The sequence below is a fragment of the Aphelocoma coerulescens genome, chromosome 19 (assembly GCF_041296385.1).
Source record: "Aphelocoma coerulescens isolate FSJ_1873_10779 chromosome 19, UR_Acoe_1.0, whole genome shotgun sequence".
Taxonomy (NCBI): Eukaryota; Metazoa; Chordata; class Aves; order Passeriformes; family Corvidae; genus Aphelocoma; species Aphelocoma coerulescens.
Genome location: NC_091032.1, coordinates 6,764,648 through 6,785,616, shown reverse-complemented (window position 1 = coordinate 6,785,616; position 20,969 = coordinate 6,764,648). Strand labels below are relative to the sequence as shown.

Genomic DNA, 20,969 nt, shown 5'->3' with positions numbered 1-20,969 from the left:
ATGCCGGTAGTGGTAGTACCCGTTAGCGGACTCGGCTGCGCACGCGCAACGGGCGCTCCATGGGGCATCATGGGAGTTGTAGTCTGGCACGCTACTGTCCCTCCCCGCCGTCGTGGCGGTGCGGGACCGGGGTGAGACCCGGGGTGGCGGGGGATTACCGGGGTTTCGCCGCGGTGGTAGCAGCGCAGTGGCCCAGTCCCGCCGCAACCGGCGTCCTGGCCCCTCCCACGCCCCCGTTCCAGTCCCGCCGCAACCGGCGTCCTGGCCCCTCCCACGCCCCCGAACGGGGGCGTGGGAGGGGCCAGGACGCCGGTTGCGGCGGGACTGGGCGTGAAGCACCGAGCACCGCTACCGGAGCTGGGAGGTTCGCGGTAACGGGGACACCCCGCTTCATTCCCCCGCCGTGGGGACAGGGACGAGGCGGGGAGAACTTGGAGTGGGATGAGGCGAGGGGACGGCGGGGTCTGTGCGCGGCGGACACGCGGGACGGGGCGGGGGGGGACACGCGGGGACCGGTGGGACACGGAGATGAGGATGGGTGGGACATGGGGACAGACACACTGCAGGGCACGGCGACAGCGGATACCCTGGGATGGCCGTGGGGATGGTTGGGACACGGGGATAGATGGAAGATGGGGACAAGTGTGGGAATGCGGGGGTGGTGGGACACGGGGACAGCTGTATCCCGGCGTGTGGGACAGCCACACCTGAGGGCAGCGGGACAGTGGGATGGCACACTGGGGATGTGGGGATGGCCAGGACACGGGGACAGCGGAGATGTGGGGACAGCTGTGCCCCAGGGCGTGAGGACAGCCACAGTCAGGGGGCTCGAGGTGGCAGGGATGTGGGGACAGCCATCCTTGGTGACACGGGGAGAGTCAGGACATAGGGACAATCATATCCCGGGAAAGGGGAGACACTTGGGGTAAGGGGACAGCCCCACCTGAGGACACGGGGACAGCCGTGTTCCAGAATGCTGTTCATGGGGACAACTGTGACACGGGGACATCGCCACTCCTTGCTCTCTCTGTCCCCAGACCTCGCCTCGGCCACCCACGGACCATGAACGTGCTGGCTCCGGTCCGCAGGGACAGGGTCATCACCGCCCTGCCCCCGGTGAGCAGGGGGACACACCAGCCCGGAGGTGCCCTCGCCGAGCCCCGTGGTCACCCTGGTGTCCCTCTTTGTCCCCCCTCACAGTGTTTTCGGAAGGAGGCCGCCCTGCACACCCGCCCCGCCTTCCACCCCACAGTGGTCAGCGCCTGCCAGGAGCAGCGGACGGGCACTGTGGGGTCAGTCTGGGGTGGTTTGGGGTCCCCCACTGTTGGGATGGGGTGGGGGGGGGGGGTCCGCGGTGCCGCCAGCCGCGGGTGGGGGTCCGCAGCGTGGGCGCCGCGTGGCTGCCGGCGCTGCGCGATGCCGAGCCCTGCGTCACGGCGCTGGAATGCGGCGCGGGGGGGACACGGGGGGACACGGGGCGGGGGGGACACGGGGATCCGGGATGAGCCGCGGCGGGCGGGATGCAGAGCCGGGATGTGGAGCTGGGATGCGGAGCGCTGCGGACACGAGGGGCCGTGGGGTGATGCCCGCCCACCCCACCAGCCCCTCTGCCCCCCACCCTGCTGAGCCCCGCGCGTCCCCCTGGCCGCAGGTTCAAGATCTCCAAGATCATCGTGGTGGGCGACCTCTCGGTGGGGAAGACTTGCCTGATCAACCGGTAACGGGACCCCCGGAGAGGCTTGGAGGGGGACGGGGAGCAGGGGAAGCGAACCCCTTTCCCCCAAAGGGCAGCAGCACCTTGGGCTGAGCCCGGCTCCAGCCAGACTCCGGTGCTGGGTACGCCCAGGGTGGGGGGCACTGAGCCCCCAGGGGCTGGGATGGGGGGGTCAGGGGATGCTGATCCCCCCCACACCCCCCAGGTTTTGCAAGGACACTTTTGACAAGAACTACAAGGCGACCATCGGGGTGGATTTCGAGATGGAGCGGTTTGAGGTGCTGGGGGTGCCCTTCAGCCTGCAGCTGTGAGTAGGTGCCAGCCCCCTCCCCACGCACTCCTGCGACCCCCCCTCACCTCCCGCACCCCCCCCCCAGGTGGGACACGGCTGGCCAGGAGCGCTTCAAGTGCATTGCCTCCACCTACTACCGGGGAGCACAGGGTGAGCTCCCCACTGCATCCCAGCTGCCCATCCCGCTGTCCCTGTCCCCGCCTCACTCCTCCTTCCTCCCCCAGCCATCGTGATTGTCTTCGATGTCAACGACGTGGGGTCCCTGGAGCACACACGGTAGGTGACACATGGCCCAGGGGTGGGACCAGGGAGGGGCGTGGGGGCCTTAAGGGCTGGACAGAGAGGGGTTGTGGGGCTGCTGTGGTGTGGTGAGCACGAGTGCAGTGCTCGGCCAGCAGCCGCTGACAGTGGCTCCCACAGGCAGTGGCTGGCTGATGCCCTGAAGGAAAACGACCCGTCCAGCGTGATCCTTTTCTTGGTGGGCTCCAAGAAGGATCTGAGTGTGAGTGTGTCCCCTTCCCCGTGGGCAAACTGTGCCCTGGCTGTCCCTGTCACCCACCCACGCTCAGCTCGGTTGGCAGTCACCAGCACAGTACAGCCTGATGGAGAAGGACGCTCTCAAGGTGGCCCAGGAGATGCAGGCGGAGTACTGGGCTGTCTCCTCACTCACCGGTGAGTCCCAGCTGCGTGGGGGGATGCAGATCCCAGCGTCCAGCCAGGTCAGGAGACACTCAGGGGGGGTCTCTTCCCGTGGAGCAGGGGAGAACGTGCGGGATTTCTTCTTCCGAGTGGCAGCCCTGACCTTTGAGAACAGCGTGCTGGCCGAGCTGGAGCGCGGCAACAACACCCGCCGGATCGGCGACACCGTGCGTGAGTAGCCCTGGCCAGCCCCACACGGGTGTCCCTTTTTGTCCCCCACCCACCCACCAACCCTCCTTCCTCTCTCCCTCAGGGATCAACAGCAACGAGAGCGACCTGTACCTGTCAACGCCCCGCAAGAAACCCAAGTGCTGCCAGTGAGGGGCAGCCTCCAGCCCCCTCCGTGCTCACACCTCTGGACCAAAGAGGGGCGACCCCGGCCGGCCCCGAGGAGCCGTCCCTGCCACCCCTAGCCCCCCCCGGCCCCTCGCCTGCCTGGGCACCCCTGGCTGGGGTGGGCAGGAGCACCCGTGTGGCTCCTGTAGCTATGCAAACCCAGGTACTGCTCGCAGGGGGAGATGGCCTCAGGCTCCCTTTTGTCTTAATAAAACCTTTTTTATGCTTTGTAAGAAAGGTGTGGGGCTGGGGGCAGGGGGCTGGGGCTGGCTGGGTCTCCCTGTCCCTGGGTGCAGCCCCCAGGTTCATGGGCAAACAGGACGATGGAGCCAGGAAGAATGGATGGCTGCCACTGAGGACGAGTTCCTTCTTCCACCCAGGAGCATCCCTGTCCTGCAGAGCCAGCAGCCCTGTGTCCCTCAGGGGGCTTCAGGGGACACACAAGAGGCCAGTCCCACATCAGTCCCAGCCGAACTGGTGCTGGTCAAAGCAGGGCTGCAGGCGGGGGGGGACACAATGGGAGCACTTGTAGCGCTCCTGGATCCACTTCCCTCCCTCGCTGTTCTCAATGCAGATGGCAGCGACACCTGTGGGGACACACAGTGGGGCTCAGCACTGGCCACCACAGGCTATGGGGATGGTGGTCCTCGGGATGCTCTGGTGTCCCCCTCCTACCTGCCACGACCCCCCCCAGCCGCTCCACCAGCTCGATGGCCGCCCTCATGGTGCCGCCAGTTTCAACCCACTGGTCCACGAGAAGGATGCGCAGACCTGGAGGGGGCAGAGGCTGTGGATGAGTGCCCTGGTGCCCACGCTGGCAGCCCCCCAAAACGGGAGCACCCCACAGGCTCACCTGGCGAGATGGCATCAGTGCGGACCTCCATCACCTTCTCCCGGCCCGAGTAGTCGGTGTAGGGTTGTGCCACGGTCTGCACGCAGAGGTGCCCGGCTTTGCGGATGGCCAGGAAGCCTTTCCGCAGTGTGGCCGCGGCTGCAGCACCTGGAGATGGGGACAGCACCATCAGGACCCCCAGGGACAAGGGACAGTGGCCCCACACTCACCCGTGTGCCCGCTCACCCAGGATGAAGCCCATGGCGTCGATGCCGGCCACCATGTCGATGGCATCTCCCTGGAAGGGCTGCAGCAGGTCGGCCACGCAGTCCTGCAAGCCCTGGGGGGAGAGTGGAGGTGCTGGGTGCCCGCAGCCCACCATGGGCCCCCACAGCTGGGTGCCCCGGCAGCCCTGCGGAGATGCAGCCCACCCCGACACCCCCACGGTGCCATCCACCCGGGGCACTGGGTACTTGCGGGTGGCAGTAGAGCCGGGAGGGGTCCAGCCAGGCATAGTTGGGACCTTTGACGTTGGGGGCCATCAGTGCCAGGTACCAGCCCTTCTCCGGGGTGGCAGGGACGTGGCACAGGTCCATGTGTGGGGACTGCAGGTGCTGCGAGCACTGAGTGTGGAAGAGGGGTGAGACTTGCCCACCTGCAGCCTCCACAGGGCTCCCCACGGCCCGGTGCCCCCCACCCACACCCACATGTGGCACCCCAGGGCCCAGAGTGCCCGTTCCGGGTCAGTACCTGGGTGCTGGCGGCGGGGCTGAGCCGAGCGGGACCGTCACAGGAGCGTCACAGACAGCGACAGCTGAGCAGGGGCAGCCCCTGCGGCACTGGGCCAGCGCCCTCGGCCAGCTGGACACTGGGCTGGTGCCAGGCAGGAACCCTTCCCATGGACCAGCAATGTCCCCCACTGGCTCTGCTGTCCCAGCCAGGCAGTGCTGTGGTGGGGAGCAACGGGGCTGTGGTGTTTGCACAGTGCCAGGGCACGGTGTGGGTGGCACAGTGGGGTGGCACCCCGTGGTGCAAGGGTCAGGGAACCAGGGTGGTGCTCAGGGCGATGTCCTGCAGTTTTGGGTGGTCGTGGGCAGCGCAGGGATTTTTTGAGGCCACGCACGTCCCCACACTGGGTAGTCCAGGCGCTGTCCTGCCCTGCTGAGCGCTGGCTCCCACAGCATCCCAGTGAGCCAGGGCTGTGTCCTGACTGTCAATGGGCTCCGAGGGCAGGAGCTGGCCGAGAGGGACAGCCCTGGCAGCGCTCTGGGAATGTCGGTGCGGGCTGCCAGCCCGGCTGGGCAGTGGGCTTGGGCTGTCCTGTCAAAGGCACATCAGCGGGATGGGATGCAGGATCGCAGGGAATGCCTGTGGGATGGGACATGGGGATGCAGTAAGGCATTCATGGGATGGGCTGTGCAGACGTGGGGAGGGAGCATCCACGGGGATGCAGGGAGCATCTGTGGGCTGGGATACGGAGCTGCAGGGATGGTCCCATGGGATGGGACGCAGGGATGCAGGGATGCAGGGATGCAGGGATGCAGGGATGCAGGGACGCAGGGATGCAGGGAGCATCGTTCTCCCGTCGGGGGCCGCTCCAGGGCCGGGGGCTGTGGCGGGGCCGGTGCGTCACGGGGCGGGGGTTTGGGGCCGGCTCGTTACCGGCCCCGGCACATCACCCCACCGGCTGCCACAGCAACGGGGCCGGTCCCACCGGGAGGGGTGACCCCTTCCCCGCGGGCTGCCGGCGCGGGAGCGGCTGCAGCCCCCCGGCTCTGCGGGATCCTCCGCACGGTGCCGGGCCGTGCCAAGCCGTGCCGGGCCGCCCCGCGTGGGCGGGCTGCGCCGCTCTATAAGGCGGCCCCACGGCGGCGAGCGGCGCGGTGCCATGTGCGCCCCGGGGCTGCTCTGCCGCCTCCTCCTCCTCCTGCTGCTGCTCCTGCTGCTCCTGCTGCCACCTGCCCCCGGAGCGGCCCCGCCGGGACGGCCCCGCGCTCGCCGCGGGCTCACCTACCCCGGGACGCTGTGGTGTGGTGCTGGCAGCAACGCGGATAGCTACGAGCAGCTGGGTAAGGGCGGCAGGGATGCTGCTACCTGTATCTTCCCATCCCATCCCATCCCATCCCATCCCATCCCATCCCATCCCATCCCATCCCATCCCATCCCATCCCATCCCATCCCACTCCCTTCCATCCCTCCCTATTCCATTTCTCAAATCCCTTCTCTCTCATCCCATCCCAACCCATCCCATCCCCAACCGAGTGCTGCATCAGTCCCCATCAATCCTAATCCAGTCCCATCCCAGTACTGGTCTACTCCAGCCGCTGTTCCCGGGCTAGTTCAACCCCTGTCTGCCCCAGTTCAGTCCTCACCCAAGCACCAGTCCAATCCCAGTTCATCTCTGCCTAGTCCCTATCACAATCCTTCCCGGTGCTGCTCTGCTCTTGATCCACCCTCTGTCCCCAGCCTGCTCTGTGGTCCATCCTGCTGCCATTCCAGTCCCCATCCCAGTACTGGTCCACTCCCAGTTGCTATCCTGATCCCAGCCTAGACCCTCTCATGGTCCTGCTCCAGTCCTGGTCCCCATCCTGACCCCAGCCTAGTCCCAGTCTCATCCCCAGTGTGGTATTGGTGCAGCCCAGTCCCCATCCCAGTGCCAGCCTTGTCCCCACCCAAGTGCTGATCCAGCTGAGCCCCCACCCATCCATCCTTCCCTATCCCAGTATGATTCCAGGTGTGCATCTGTCCAACCTAATCCTGATCCTAGTTCTAGCCTAGCTCAACCCTAGCCCTGCACGTGGGGCCCCCAGCCCTGCCTGTACCCCACGTTTTCCCTGCAGGGGAGCACCGGGACACGGACCGGTGCTGCCGGGACCATGACCACTGCCAGCACGTCATCCACCCCTTCACCGCCCGCTACGGGTACCGCAACCTGCGCTGGCACACCATCAGCCACTGCGACTGTGACCACAGGTGAGCGTCCCCAAACCTGCCCTAGAGCACCCCAATATCCCCCCGGGGGGTGCCAGCCCCCCTGAGCCCGGCTCTGCCCCGGGGCAGGTTGAAGGAGTGCCTGCGGCGGGTGAACGACACGGCCTCGCGGGTGGTGGGCCAGGCCTTCTTCAACGTCATCCAGGTGCCCTGCTTCGAGTTCACCTACAGGGAGGAGTGTGTGGAGCCGTATCTCTATGTCTGGTGAGTGCCCCCTGCCCTGGGGACTGTCCCCCTGCCCGGGGCTTGTCCCACCCACCCTGTGGTGCCGCCTCAATTTTGGCAGGTGCAAGACGTACAACACGGTGGCCGTGGCGGTGCCCCGGGAGCCAGTGCTGTATGAATTTGGGGGGGAGCTCATCGACCGGGCAGCCAGGCCCAGGGGAGTCCCCCTGAGCCCCCCATGGGGAGGAGCCTTCCCAGGGGATCATCATACCGGGACAGCCCCCAAGGCAGTCAAGAAAGAGAGGAAGAGAAAGAAAGATAAGAAAAATAAGGGGAAAGGTCTGAAAAAGAAAGGCTCTTCCGAAAAGGGGGCGCGGAGACATCCTGAAGCTGCTGTCCCTGCTGATCCCTGGGCCCTGCTGCCATCCTTGGGGGAAGCATCCAACACCATCCTTAGCGATGCTCCAGCACAGGAGGGATTGGGCAGGGAGCCAGCGCCAGCCACTCCCTCCCCAGTCCCCACCGCCAGCGGGAAGAGGAGGAGGAAGGAGAGGAACAGAAAGAAGAGGCTGAAAAGTAAAACTGAGGCTGAGCCGGCACGAGAGCTGCAGCTCTGAGTCCTCCCTGAGCCCTGCGTGGGTCTTGGCTGTGAAATAAATTTACATCTGCTTGAGCAGCCTCGGCTTTGTCTCTGTGGGGGAAAGGATGGCACTGGGCACGGCATCCAGGGGAAACCCTGGGGCTGATCCCGTGGGAGGGTAACACCCAGAGCTGGGTGGGTATCCAGGGGTTTGAGCTGTTCCTCACTGCTCCCATCAGTTCATGTCATTGTCCTGGCACTGGGGACACAGCTCTTGGCCACACACTGGCAGCAGAGCTGAGGCCCAGTTTTAACTCCCCTGCCAGAGGGTTAAATTCCAGCTCCCCAGGCATGTAATTTTCTCTGGAAGTTCTCTGAATTGCACCACCCAAGCTCTCTCATCCTCTTAACCCCTCGCCTTTCCCATGCTCCCACATCAGCACCAACTCCTTCTCCCTTCCTTTGGGAGGAACAGGGTCTTGGCCCTCCCTGAAGGCTCCTCAAATGCCTGCAAAGCTCCTTGGAGTGGGACAATAGATGCTTTTCCAGCCCCTGGGACAAAGGCAGATGCTGCCTGGGAAGAGCTGGGGCAGGGAATGCTGTCCCTTCCTGGTGGGCTCCTGTAGTGAGGAGCAGGGAACAGGGCACTGCCACCAACTCCTGCAAGGTGCTTCCGAGGGTGGAGAGTGGCTCAGCCCAGTGTCCTGGCGAGGTGGTGGAAAAATCTTCCTGCACCAGCACCAAATTCCAGACTCAGGAAAAGCTGGAGCGGCAGGAGCTGGGCAGACAGCAAACCCCACACTGAGGAGCGTGCGGTGCAACCCCAAATCCCTGAAATAAGCGGATCACACGAGTCCAGGGGGGAATACCAAGGGGTGGAGGGAGGCATTGCTTCCTCTCTGGGTGCAAAGCCCCTGTGGCAGCCACGGCATCCTGGCAGGAAGCACGGACGGACGCAGGGCATGGGGACAAGCTTCCCAAAAGTAGAACTTTTATTGACAGCAAGGGAAAACTAAAAACAAAGACAGCCAGAAAGGAGGCAACAACACACAACTAGCCCCCCCTTCCAGGTCCAACCAGTAAGGAGCTGCTCCCAGGCAAATTTCCCATCGTACAGTCCCATGAAATAAGAAAATAGCGCCAGGTTCATCCACCTGCAACCTCGGAGCTGTGGGCTCCAGCCCACGGTTCTCCCCCCTGGCCTGGGTGGCTTTGGGAGGAACAGGACCCTGTCAGCCCCCCAGCACTGCAGAGGGGATGGCATTGAAGCCAGGACCTGCATTTTTCTGTGCAAAGAGCTTTGCTTTGTCTCCCGGGTCGCTGCCATTCTTCGGGAGCATTTACATGCAAAGAAGACCTTTGTTTCCTAAGGTCTGCTGTTCCTGCTCATTTCCTAGCAAAGGAGGCTGACCAGGAGCACTGGGAAGGAACAAAGACTCTGCTTCCATAGAAAATCCCTACTAACAAAGCAGGAGAGGGGAAAGTGTGTGCAGCAGGAACTTTTCCTCTCCGAAATGTCTCTCCCGTCTCTGGCAAGCCCTCAGGGACACCGCACCGAGCTCTTTCTGACACAAGTTATCCACTTTATCCGAGCCCTCCCACTGCCTCTCCCTCTCCAACACCACAGGGAGGTGCCCCGATGTCGGTGTGATGTCTCCATACGGTGCATTATTCTTTAAAAACAGAAACTGGCTTCTCTTCGGAACTTCCAGCACACAGAGGGCAAGACCAAGCAACAAAGGAAGAAGGAGCAGCGACTCCTGCCACGCAACTCTGCTCTGAGCAAATCCTAAGGGGGAAGAGGGCAGGGTGCAGGCAGAAAACCTCTGAGCTAGCATTCAGTAAAAACACTATTTATTCACCCCTCTTGGTTACAGCTGGGCAGGGGAAGCAGGTACAGAGGAGGAGGCCATGCACTCCAGGCTGCTCCATGGTGCTTTATCCCACGTGTCTGTCTCGGGGAAGCTGCCGTAGGCTGGCGCTTTATTTCGCAGTTTGATTAAAAAAAAAAAAAAACCAAAAAAACCCAAAACTAAATAAATATTGTTCCAAAAGAAGCCAGAGGAGAGAGCAAGCCTTTGGTACAACAGCTGCATCTCCAGTAAGACCCCGAGCCGCTGTGCTGGACCGCTCCAGACACAGCTGGGGTTGGCACAGGCTCTGCTGAGCCTGTCACACATGAAAACATGGAGCAAACAACAACAGGAACTTTGTGAGAACTCTGGTTCATTAGTCACGACCCCCCCACGACTTTGCTTTGTGGTCTTGGGACGAGGGGAAGTGACAGTCACAGGGTTTGGGAGAATCCAAAGGAAACAGGCTCACTCCAGGGCGATGCACTTTCAGCTCCGTTTGCTTCCCAGTCTTTGGGGTGAAAGCAGAGTGCTGTGCATGTACAAGGACAGGCTCCTTTGACCTCAAGTTTGCTTTGCTAAGTTTCCAAGGTGCCTCAAAACCAAAGCCTGGAATGCAGAGGCCGATGCAGTGTTCCTTTCTATGATATATTTTTCTTATATATAGTATATATTTTTAAACCAGCCCTGCCAAGTCTATTCTCTCGCTCAGGTGCACATCACCAAGAGTCATTTCCCACCATCCCACGACGTATAAAACGGGAGTTATGTGTCTAAGCGAAGGGAAGTCGCTTCCAATTGTTCCCTCTCCTTCCCCCTTCCTTGGAGAAGAGAGCAGAGGTGTCGGGTGTCAGGTCCTATCGATCCATCTCATCCAGGAGAGGCGTGGCGTCCCCTGCGATGGACATGGGCGTGCTCTCGATCATGGGGCTGGGAGACGGGCGAGGGGTCAACCTCTGCTTCTGTTTCCTCCGCTCAGCCTCCTTCTCCTGCAGCCACTGCTCGGCCATCTTGCCCCAGTCGATGGCAGCGTGGCTGTTGGTCCTGCAAGGACACGGGGACAAGGTGAGATGTGACAGGAGAACTTCCCTGCGCCCCCTCCCTCCCTCCCCACCATGCTGTTCCTACAAAAATCATGAAAAGCAACAGAGACAGGACGTGGATACAAACACCCGGAGCTACTCACTTTGGCTGCTGCCTCTGCCTGGAGCTGGACGATGGCTGCGACTGTGCCTGAGACTGGGTGGACTGGGGTGTGGTGTTGGCCTGGAGCTGGTACTGGGGCGTGGTGATGGGCTGGCTGGGAGTAGTGTAGGAGTAGCTGGGGGTCATCAGAGGGGTGGCCACCGGCTGCTGTGCTGGAGTCGTGAAGACCTGCAGAGAACAGAGGCTGTCAGGGGACAGAGGGTGGACCCTGCTAGGCTGTGGGGGGTCTGCACTGCCCTGCTCACCCAGGAGGGTGCCCACCCTCACTGTGTGCCCCCAGCCCTGCTGAGCACAGCACATTCAGCACAGCCTGCCCTCTTTGTTCACCCCAAGGGGAGATGCTCGAGACAAGCAAAGGCAAGGGGCACAAGAGACACCTGGGGCAAGCCAGCAGCAATGACATCCTGCAGTGGGCACGAAGAACAGATAAATTCTTCCCCTGCAGGCTGCAGAGAAGGTGCAGCAGCTCCCAGGATAGCTCCCTCCCACATCCCAAGCCAGCTGGCTGCTTGTCCCATGGAGAGCTTAGCGTCTTTGCCTGCCGGTGTTCACCTCCCCTTTTCTTCAGATGTCTTGATGATTAACACATCTGGTTATCCACCGTCCCTGCCTATCCCCAGCTCGGCATTTACTGTGCCAAACTTCCTGAAAGCCTCCCAAGGTGCTCTGAAGAAGGAGCACTCCTCCCTGCAAGCCTTGTCTTGCAGCATCTCCTCTTTGGGTACAACAGCTGGGTGTGTTTTTTGTAGCCAGGCTCCTCAGTCCTTCCGCAGCTGGAATTCGCCTTGGTGTCAGCTGGGAGCTTGCAGAGCGGGCTGAGAGCAGGCACACATGCAAGAAGGCTTCAGCATGAGCCAAAACTGTCCAATTCCATCTTACTCCCTGCAAAGCCCCTGGGTGTTGGGTCAGGCTGAGGTGTTCCCCGCCGGTGCAGCTCGGAGATTAGCGCTGAGCTGAAAAGCCCTGCAAACTCAGCGCATACTTTCCCAGCTAATCTCCTCCGCTGGCAGCTCACGTTGCCAATTCAGGGGCACAATCAGAAGGTTGTGTGCCCTCACTGCTGGATCCCACCTCTCCACCCTGCCACATTCCTTGGGGGGGGGGGCCAGACCAGTTTGCTCCTTGCTCCAACTCCTCCCGGAGCAGGGCTGTGTTACGCGCCTCGTTTCTCCACTCACACGAGGCAAAAGGAAACTTGGTTCAAGAATCCAGCCCGTGCAGCACCAGGGGGACAAAACCAGGATTTGGGGACCCCAGGCAATGAGGGATTCCTTATAGGCTCCCAGTGGTTTCTAGCAGCAGGGAGAAGCCAGTGGAAATTTAAGTGACACTTACGTGGTAGGCGCTGCTGCCGCCTCCGCTGCCTCCGTAGCCGTACTGGCTGGAGCCCCACTGTGCCGGGGTGGCATTTGGGTTCTGTCCCTGGCCTGTCACAGCAGCGATGGCACTGAACATCTGGGAGGTCATGTTCTGTGGCAGAGCGTTCACTGCACGCGTCAGGTCTGCAAGGGAGACACATTGCATTAGGAAAAGTGGAGCCTGGAGGAGCAGCTGACATCCCAATTCCAACCGGGAATGGCCTGCACTGACCTGCCAGGTTGATGTTAGCTGGAGTAGCATTAATGGAGGCTGGAGTCCTGGTCCGACTGCTACTGCTGGGGGTAATACCTGTGCAAAATACCAACCAAGAGCTAGATTAACTCTCCTGGAAGAGAGAAACCTGAAACTTGGGATTTGAAAAAATTGAGGGAATGCTGGTTCTGGCACAATGGTTTGCCACCAGGGAATGGTGCGTGCTGGGTTGTATGGTGGGGGAGACAAGGGAGAGGAAAGGGACTGGTCCATGCTTTGCTGCACAGCCCACTTGGTTGAAAGATTAACTCTCAGGAGAGCTCTCAGTGGGTCCACGGAACCAAACACTTGGAACGTTGCTTTGAAACTTCCCACATATAGAAAAATCCTAGGACACATTCTAGGGACAAAGACGACGGAACTGCCCTTTAATAACTGTCCCTGACGATGTGTGATAAACAAACAGCTGAGGCACTCAAGTTTTAGGCTGCTTACCTGGAACAGGGTCCTGATAATGATCCTTAAACCATCGGAAAAGTCCATTCACAGTAGGGAAGACTTGGCCCCGGTAACGGAATCCCTCTGGTGTCACTGTCACATACTCTATCCTGGAGGAGCAGGGAGACCACAACACATCACAGGCTGCTTCAGTCACTCACTGACAAGTGAACAGTCAGGACTAAAAACACAGGCAATGGCTGAACTGATAATGAACAGACAGATCTACCCAAGACACTTTTATCTTCAAACAGTTGCTTCAAAATACCCTGCCTTTCCATGAAAAATCCATCATTCCCTGCCTACAGTCCTGTGACACCCACAGCACAGTGGCAGCCAGATGGTTAAGAAACATGGGAGTCTCCTGGGTGGGATTTACTGCTAGAATTGGGTCCTCCACTGTCAGGAGGCCAAATCCTGGGAAAGAGGTGGTGTGATTCACAGGAATTCTGACAGAGCTGGAAGAAAAACTGGCAGCAGTCAGTTGAGGTTTGGTACTGGCAGTACTCAGTACAGATGCTGGGCTTGCCACTCTCTTACCTTGGTTTGCCTCGAGGCTGATATCCCAAGAGGAATTTACCAGGTAGATCTTTACAGGCACTGATAAAGTATGGAATAAATGTTGGCTTCTCTTTCTTGGTCTTTATCAGCAGTTCTTCCAGCTTCTAATTAAAGAGAGAAAGAAGATAAATGCTCCAGGGGAGCCCACATTTTCAGCAACACACAGAGCCTATGGTATCTTCCTGAGGAGCTACCACATCCTGGGACAGTCTTACCTTCTTGTCTCCACCATTGCAGTCCTGGTAGTATTTGTGGTTCAACAGGTCTCTGGCAAAAGAAGCCATTGGCTGGACATAACGAGCAACAATTTCATCCAGGTCTTCAAACTCCTTTGAACAAACACATTTAAAGAGGTATTTAGGGTGTATTTAGTCATACACTCTGCACAGCAAGGCTTGAGGAAAAAAACCAGAGACAAGTATTGTCTAAAGATCCAGAGAATGTGTTGGAAGTTACTCTCTAAGAGGGTAGAGTGTGAAAGCAGCTGCAAGGACAGAAAGGCTGTGTCAACCTGTCAGATAGGTCCTTCCCCTTCCCAGGCATGCTCTGCAGGGCTTTACCTCTGTGTTAATCCAGAGCATGGAGCCCAGGCTGAAGGCATTCTCCTTGCCCTCTTCTCGGACATCCACGTGCTGGTAAATGCCATCGTTGACCTTCCAGGTGACAGTCAGATGGTTCTCCCCTTTGCTGCTGGGCCGAATAATCACATCCCCTTGGTCCATGGTCTCCATCATCTTCTCTGCTTGCTTGAAGCTGATGTTGTGGAATGATGGGTGAGCAATCACCCTCTTGATGTATGCTGGGGAACAAAGGGAACGTTCAGCCTTCCAAGAGGAAGTGCTTTAATGCAACTGTATCTAATAGTGCTGATTGTCCTGAAGCAGCCTGGGAAGGCTGGAATTACAAGGGAGAGAGAAATTAAGAGACTCACTTGTCCTCTGCTGCTTTCTTTTCATGTCTTCTTCCTGTTTGTGATCTGCTGCTTCAGAGTCGAAGTCATAGTAGGTGTCTTTGGGCAGTTTCCACTCATTGTTCTTGTCCATCAGGTCTGAGGTCCTGCAGGTCAGGTCTGCACTGAATTTCTCAATGTCAATCTTCATGATCCGGCAGTGGACAGTCATTCCCACCTGCAGAGGAGGTGCAGGCCAAGGTGAGCAGCAGGTTTGGCAGATATACCAGAATCCCTGTGCTACAGAACAATCCACGGGGGATCCCGTTGACACTGAGGAGGTACAAACCACCTCACCTACTTCAGACTGATACAACCTTTAAAAGTGATCTTTCTGCACGAACTGAAAGTCAACTGATCCCAAAAATGATCAGAACCAAAGGAGATTAAAGGAAAAATGGGCAGTTCTCCAGCACATCTACTACCTATGACCCACACCACACAGGAAACTGCAAGTCTGGAGGGTGAGGACAATCACCTTTTCTATTTCAAGTACTTTTCACAATGGGAGCAGCAAAACTGAACTTCAAGATGTGCAAGAAGGCAGTTAAGTCTGTTCAGAAGCAGACACCCAAAGGACTGCTCTAATAAAACATGAGACAGAAAATCCCCCCACAAAAACTGCAATGTCTTAGTTCAGTTGACCATGATGAAGTTAATTAATAACTCTTTAAAGAAACGCTGAGACCTCTAAGCTTACAGGATTATCCATCACCTGCACAGGCTGTTGGGAACCCCAAAAGACAGCAAAGACGTTAACCTACTATTTTATTATGTGATAAAAAAGTGTTATTCCATTTCTTTCAGAACCCCAGGACCAGTAACTCTGATGACCTCCACAAATTAATGGAGAGGGAAGAAAAAGCTGTAAGAGGGAAAATGACCCTTGCCTGTCCAAAAGCAGTTCTGTGAACCCTTTAGAAAGCCAGAAACAAGAGGCAGCTCTGCATTAGAATGCCTTCTGGTCTCCTAAACCCAGACTTCAGCCAGACGACAATAAATCCTCCTGCAGCACAACGTGTTAACTGATTAACAGGGTCTCACCAGCTGCCAAGGGAGATTTGCACTGTGGGACAAGGACACTAACCAGAACCTGAACTTCCTGCTGATTTAAAGTCCTTACATGAAAATAAAGCCAGGAAAGTCATTTTACAACAGTGTTATTAACCAAACTCTGAGTCTTTGGTATTGGCTCCAGGTTCTTCCAGCTCGTGCTGGGGGTGTGAAAATCCATTGTTTTCGTACCTTCACCCTTTCTTCTGGCCTCTTGACCACCTTGTCACTAAGAAATTTTGTTGGGATGAAGCCAGCAACACCATTATCCAGACGTGTCTTCACTCCAATGGCCTGACCTGGGCAGGAACCGCTGTCAAAATGGTTCCAAACCTTGAGCAAGGCAAAAGTAAATAAATCATTCAGCATGGAAACAAAATAGCCCCAGCAGTTCATACTCAAAACAAGTCCAAAAGCTGTGTCAGCGAAGTGGTGCAGCCAACAGAGACTTATAGAAGGGCAAGGGACAGAGGACTGCAACAAATGCCACCCAGTAATGCAATCTTCCTCCTCCAGTTCTGCTCAGCTTATGGAACATTGCAACCAGGAAGGTCAGAACGTTTTTAGACCCTGAACACCAGCCTGCAGCCAGGGCTGGTCTCTAATGAACACTATAGGGGTTTAAAGTCACGGATTACCCAGGCTGGAATTCAGTGTTTAGAAGGGACCTAAAGTACAGCTGCATTAAGCAGCAGGTGGTCCAGATAAGTTCTTAAAATTGAGAAGGTGGCACAGCCTTCTGTTCTCAGTGTCACGGGCAATTTCTCTGCGTAGAATACAATCCCAGACCACAAACAAGGATGCTTTATGTATCTGCAAAGAACTGTTCAGCTTAGCCTCAGGTCCATTTCACTCTAAAATCCATAATGTAGCCATAAAACATCTGTCAAATCTATACTGAAGCAATTAGTCAGAAGTGCAACAGATTTTATTTACAGCCAAAGGCCACATCAGAGCTCGGGATCTGTGGACGCAATCTTGGCTCTAATACCTTTCCTCCCAAGAACCCTACACAACACTCCAGCCTGCTGCTAGCAGGCTCCTGACTAAGGCAGGCCTGTCAGGAGAAGCAGCCCCACCTCACTGAGCTCTGGGAAGTTGTCCTGCTGGCAGAAAGGGCACTGCCAAAGGCCAGTTTCGTCGTTCCGTATCGCCTGGTCGTAGCTCTCTCCCTGTGGGCGCCTGTGGGCAATCCCAGTCACGTTGCAGATGATCATTTTACCTGTGGGGTGATGGGAGAGGGGAGGGAAAGACTGAAGAACTGCAGAGCTGGGCAGTTTCCTCCACCTAAGGTTGTTATTCATGCATGAAGGTTTTAGGAGACCACCCAGGTACTTGAAAAGCTGCTTCACACTCCACCACAGCACTGTCCCAGCATCACGCTCACTAAGATCCCTCTGCCCACCTTCACACATCCTGTGTCAACTTAGGAGGACAGAAAGCAGGGATGTGGACAGGGATGTACCTATGTAAAATGTCTCTGGAGTTTCTTTGGTCAGCATATTGAAGACCTCCTCTGTGTTGGGAGAACGGTACGGGGTTCTCAGGTCCTTGTATCTGCAGCTTAGCTCAGCTCGAATGTCATACAAAGTGATGTGCTTGTCACCGTAGCCCTGTGTGGGATTCAGAGGTTATAAAGGCATGAGCAGCAGGAAGAAGGTCAGTAGGGAACCCAGTGTCAGTTATGGAAGAACTCAAGGAACTTATCAAACAGCAAATTTAAAGAAGCGGAATGCAGCAGGTACCTACAAATGGTGAAACTTAGTCACAGGATGTTGAGGAGGTCAAAGGACAAACATATTTACAAAAAAATTCAGGGAGAAGAGCTTAAATGGTCCAATTACTGTCTCCTGCCCCAAGTGCATTTTCTGCAAGCATTTACTACATGCCATTGTCAGACACTGACTGCTCATCATTGCTGTTTATACATTTTACGACGGCACAGCTAATGCCCAGCTCCTAAAAAGGATAAAGGGTCACCAGCTATAAAACATGAGAATGCCAGCTGGGCAGCAGAGCTTCTCCTCTGTTTTTCAGCACCAGGAATCCCCAACACACCTGTCTTTCCAGTTCTTCAGCAAAGGCATCGAGATCCAGGTCTTTCAGGCGCTCGGGGTTTTCCAGGATCTCCTCCAGAGCTCCTGCAGGATTTGCATCCTCAGCTGACTCATCATATTCCAGGGCATCCACTGCCATTTTCCTTGCCCATTCATAGGTTTCAGGATGGACCCTAGAGCCATCTAGGACTTCAATGTAGGAATCAGTGCTGAAACAAAACCAATGCTCAGATCAGGGCTCTGAGGGTTCCAGCTGTTCCTGCAGCTCAATGATCAAGCACAATGTTGAGCACCACCCCTGCCCTCCATGGAACAAAGAGCTCCAAAAAGGACACTATGAATTATTCATTGCTAAGCCAACAGGAGCCAAGGCAAGACCTGGCAAACTCCAGTCTGCAGCTCCAAAGATACAGCCAGGCATTTTGGATGCTGGGTGGATTTGATCCTTGTGTACTACAGCTGCTCTATGAGCACACAGCTCCCTGCAGTTTCTCTCCTCATACAAATCCAGTGCTGCCATCGAGCTGCTTGGATGGGCTACACTTTGCCCCCGGCATCTCTGGGATTTGTATCCTGCAAGAATCAAGGGATCTAGTGGGGTTGGATCACTCAGTGCAGGAATTCAGCCAGGTGTCCTTTCGCAGATTGCTTTTCAAAGGCAAAAAACCCTGGAGAAAGCACCTTTCCAGTAAGTGACCCTTTGTGCAAAGCAGTCAGAGGTTCAGAAACAAGGTCACAGCTGTCCTCAAAACCCCTCTCGTGCAGTCACCAGTAACTTAATGCTCCATAAAAGTCCCAGTATTGCTACTGGTTTAAGAGGAAGCCAAATTGCTGAGTTATTTCTCAAGGTTGAAACTTTAGAAAAATAAAATACTGTCAGAAGGACCAGGCAGAAACTAAGCTGAAGTGCCCATGGGTTACTGACAACTGCATGACAACTATTTGAGGGAAAAACTGGTTTTAGTTTAGTTCCCCTTGACCACAAAGGGTCTTTCACCCCAGAGTAAGCCATATAATTCATGTTCTGCAGCTCACACTGCTGCTGTGCAAGTGTAGCTGCCATTAAGAATCAGATTAATAACCAGCAATAGCTGAACTTGGCTAAAAATCAGAGGGGCCACACGGAAACTCTGGGGAACACTGACTCAGGGAAGGTCACTGCTTCAGCCTGTCACTCACACTAACTCCACACCCCATAGGACATCAAATACAACCCAATACCCACCTATCACCCAGCGATGCTGTGTCAATTTTGATGAAGCCAGCACAGTTGATGAACACTTTGGGTCCCATGTGACACATCGTAACCAGCTGGGTCCTGTTCTCCAGACGGGTGTTGTTTTGTTTTAAGATCTGCAGAGAAAGGTAAGAATATAAACCTTGAGAGAGGCAAGAGCATAAACCCTGCTATTCAAACACAAGATTGCCCACAGAGGCTGTGGACTTCCTATCCCTGGAAGTTGTTCAAAGCCAGGCTGGACGGGGCTCTGAGTAACCTGCTTTAGTGGAAGGTATCCCTGCCCATGGCCAAGGGTTGGAATTACATATTTAAGGTCCCTTCCAACCCAAACCATTGTGATTCTCTGGGAAAAAAGCCGACGATTCACACAGCACACTGCAGTGTTTAAAGCATCTGACACACGCCCATCACAACTCTTTAAGTTGTTGCTCCCTGCCAGTGCCTCAACACTGTGTGAAAGATGATGATTCCACATCATCACGGCTCCAACTCTCAGGAAAAGTGCTGGCTTTTTGCCTGGTGTTTTCTACACTGTGGAGGTGTCTTGACGCTCTGACAGCACATCCATTCCTGTGGGTTTGGGAGCTGGCTGGGATTGACGGATCTGCTGAGCTGTTTGGGTCTGTCAAGGACACAAGTCCACGTGTAGCTTCGGGGCGAGGCACAGCGAGGTAAAAACACACATCAACAGAGCTGTCAGCTGCACCTGGCACACGGGACCCTGAGTCACCTCCTGAGCACTCACACAGTGTTGGTGACGTGCTGTTTTTGTAGGCAGGGCCAGAAGCCTCCTTACCTTCAGCAGGTGAGTGCCTTTGCGTGGTCCCAGGCCACACACGTACTGCAGCAAAGCCTGGCTGTGGGGGTGAGCAATGGCCCTGTTCACATCCACCCCCACCTCGTTCACACGGTTGATGAATTCGCAGTAGAGCGCGTTCAGCAGCTCCTCCTTCACCACGTGCTCCTGGCAGAGAGAAGAGGTGTTAGCCCTGGAAAAGATGGATCTGTGCATCCCTCTGCCATGAGCCAAACACAACACACTGGCTCCCAGGAGCTGTGTTGCACCTCAGTTACCCCTGAGAACAGCCTAAAGGCTGATAAGGAAGAAGCAAAGGGAAAAAAAAAAAGAAAGAAGGGTGCTGTGTAGCCTGAATATGGCACAGAACAGGCAGAACTTGCACAAGTTTAACTTGGAAACCTTTTCTTTGAAAGCAAACCCTCACAGGCCGCTTTCTCTTGTGGAGAAGGATCTCCCTTGCCCAAGGAAAATTTACCTGCAGAGGGTGGAGTTTCAGGCAGAGAATATCCTCATCAGAGCTGCAGACCTGGGCGAACTCAACGAGGGGGTCCTGGATGCGGCGAGCGAGGGACACGGCCTGACGCAGCAGGGGCGGGTAATCCCGGAATTCATTCTGCAACAGGACACACAATCAGGCAAAACCCTCGTGGTGTTTCCACACTTTGTACCGCAAGCAGCAAAGGACACATCAGACAGGGACTGGAGCAAGGACGCACTTGGTACTCAGGGCAAAGAAAGCTGAGGTCAAAGGCTCCCAGGAGCTCTTAATGCAATCAGTAATGGAACAATCTCACTCATTTCCAACTACATCAATATCCACTTTGTGCATCTGCTGGTGCTGATCTCTTCAGGGAAGCCTAAGATGTTTTGCCTTGATCCAAAGATCAGTATGTGACTGTCCAGATGGATCATATGAGACAGAGGATGATGCAAGGCCAGCACAACAAATGGAGGATGACACAGCACGAATGAGCAACAGACTAAGGGAGAGCTGGAGTAGCAGAAGGTTCACCTCAGACTTCTTGCTGTTCATGTAGAGGATGGCCAGTTCATTGTCCACCAGCTCCACTCCGATCGAGGACAGCTGCTGCCCTTGGTCCAGCTCATGAACAATTCTCTTCACATCCTCCATCAGCATCTGAGCATCCCTAGGGAGAGACAGCCAAAGGGACTGATGGGACAGCACAGAGCTGGGTCCTGGAGACAGTAAAATGTAGACAGACACAAGGAAAGGATTGCAAAGAGACTGGGAAGTGGAAGGAACACAAAGACTGACCTGTTCTCGCCTGCAATTGTCACCACGTGAGGCTTCTTGTTCAGGAGGAATTTTTTCAAGGTTTCAATATCCTGGGCCTGGAAAGCAAAGTAGAAAATCAGAGTAGAAAAGCTAGAGGGTTTCTGTCCTGAGCTACCTACGTTCATCTCAGTGACAGCTGCACCAAGGCTCACCTTCTTTTCCCTCTCTTCCTCACGCCAGGCATTCCTTCTCTTTGTGAAATGTGGCAGTCGGAGGAAATCTGTCACCTCACCCTCACCATTAACGAGGGCACAAAACACGGGGTGGTCCCTGTC

At 56.4% G+C, this 20,969-nt stretch overlaps 4 protein-coding genes across 8 annotated transcripts in view; 2 read left to right on the top strand and 2 right to left on the bottom strand.

Annotated features, from left to right (window-relative positions):
• Nucleotides 1-291: 291 nt before the first annotated feature.
• Nucleotides 292-3,112, top strand: RAB34 (RAB34, member RAS oncogene family). Its single transcript, XM_069033277.1, has 11 exons — nt 292-364; nt 1,038-1,116; nt 1,201-1,292; nt 1,652-1,717; nt 1,920-2,021; nt 2,092-2,156; nt 2,231-2,282; nt 2,427-2,508; nt 2,588-2,678; nt 2,766-2,876; nt 2,959-3,112. Exons 2-11 carry the CDS (start codon nt 1,063-1,065, stop codon nt 3,024-3,026), a joined length of 783 nt encoding a protein of 260 aa, XP_068889378.1. The 5' UTR covers nt 292-364; nt 1,038-1,062; the 3' UTR covers nt 3,027-3,112.
• A 362-nt stretch (nt 3,113-3,474) lies between these two features.
• Nucleotides 3,475-4,469, bottom strand: LOC138120779 (adenine phosphoribosyltransferase-like). Its single transcript, XM_069033754.1, has 5 exons — nt 4,347-4,469; nt 4,120-4,213; nt 3,895-4,041; nt 3,717-3,812; nt 3,475-3,628 (listed from the first exon to the last, which is right to left on the bottom strand). Exons 1-5 carry the CDS (start codon nt 4,467-4,469, stop codon nt 3,501-3,503), a joined length of 588 nt encoding a protein of 195 aa, XP_068889855.1. The 3' UTR covers nt 3,475-3,500.
• A 1,292-nt stretch (nt 4,470-5,761) lies between these two features.
• Nucleotides 5,762-7,646, top strand: PROCA1 (protein interacting with cyclin A1). Its single transcript, XM_069033749.1, has 4 exons — nt 5,762-5,942; nt 6,714-6,846; nt 6,934-7,068; nt 7,151-7,646. The coding sequence occupies exons 1-4, from the start codon at nt 5,762-5,764 to the stop codon at nt 7,644-7,646; spliced, it is 945 nt and encodes a 314-aa protein (XP_068889850.1).
• Nucleotides 7,647-8,583: 937 nt separating this feature from the next.
• SUPT6H (SPT6 homolog, histone chaperone and transcription elongation factor) overlaps nt 8,584-20,969 on the bottom strand; it is a 26,786-nt gene continuing 14,400 nt past the window's right edge. For all 5 annotated transcript variants that reach the window (XM_069033242.1, XM_069033245.1, XM_069033247.1 and 2 more), the window contains 19 exons: nt 20,847-20,964; nt 20,674-20,750; nt 20,410-20,545; nt 19,873-20,010; nt 19,395-19,562; nt 18,584-18,711; nt 17,360-17,567; nt 16,767-16,914; nt 16,381-16,523; nt 15,494-15,634; nt 14,231-14,426; nt 13,860-14,098; nt 13,515-13,628; nt 13,279-13,403; nt 12,736-12,848; nt 12,259-12,336; nt 12,004-12,170; nt 10,649-10,836; nt 8,584-10,506 (listed from right to left, as the gene is read on the bottom strand). In XM_069033242.1, coding sequence (XP_068889343.1) covers nt 10,320-10,506; nt 10,649-10,836; nt 12,004-12,170; nt 12,259-12,336; nt 12,736-12,848; nt 13,279-13,403; nt 13,515-13,628; nt 13,860-14,098; nt 14,231-14,426; nt 15,494-15,634; nt 16,381-16,523; nt 16,767-16,914; nt 17,360-17,567; nt 18,584-18,711; nt 19,395-19,562; nt 19,873-20,010; nt 20,410-20,545; nt 20,674-20,750; nt 20,847-20,964 — 2,812 coding nt within the window. In that variant the 3' untranslated portion in view covers nt 8,584-10,319. The remainder of the gene's footprint in view (nt 10,507-10,648; nt 10,837-12,003; nt 12,171-12,258; nt 12,337-12,735; nt 12,849-13,278; nt 13,404-13,514; nt 13,629-13,859; nt 14,099-14,230; nt 14,427-15,493; nt 15,635-16,380; nt 16,524-16,766; nt 16,915-17,359; nt 17,568-18,583; nt 18,712-19,394; nt 19,563-19,872; nt 20,011-20,409; nt 20,546-20,673; nt 20,751-20,846; nt 20,965-20,969) is intronic.

Coding starts and splice junctions, on each gene's coding strand:
- RAB34 (XM_069033277.1), top strand. CDS start 1,063: ATGAACGTGCTGGCTCCGGTCCGCAGGGACAGGGTCATCACCGCCCTG. Junction 2,022..2,091: donor GTGCCCTTCAGCCTGCAGCT/GTGAGTAGGTGC, acceptor CCCCCCCCCCAG/GTGGGACACGGCTGGCCAGG. Junction 2,877..2,958: donor CCGGATCGGCGACACCGTGC/GTGAGTAGCCCT, acceptor TCTCTCCCTCAG/GGATCAACAGCAACGAGAGC.
- LOC138120779 (XM_069033754.1), bottom strand. CDS start 4,469: ATGGACCTGTGCCACGTCCCTGCCACCCCGGAGAAGGGCTGGTACCTG. Junction 4,214..4,346: donor GGCTCTACTGCCACCCGCAA/GTACCCAGTGCC, acceptor CTCTCCCCCCAG/GGCTTGCAGGACTGCGTGGC. Junction 4,042..4,119: donor CGCCATGGGCTTCATCCTGG/GTGAGCGGGCAC, acceptor CCCCATCTCCAG/GTGCTGCAGCCGCGGCCACA.
- PROCA1 (XM_069033749.1), top strand. CDS start 5,762: ATGTGCGCCCCGGGGCTGCTCTGCCGCCTCCTCCTCCTCCTGCTGCTG. Junction 6,847..6,933: donor CACTGCGACTGTGACCACAG/GTGAGCGTCCCC, acceptor GCCCCGGGGCAG/GTTGAAGGAGTGCCTGCGGC. Junction 7,069..7,150: donor GAGCCGTATCTCTATGTCTG/GTGAGTGCCCCC, acceptor CAATTTTGGCAG/GTGCAAGACGTACAACACGG.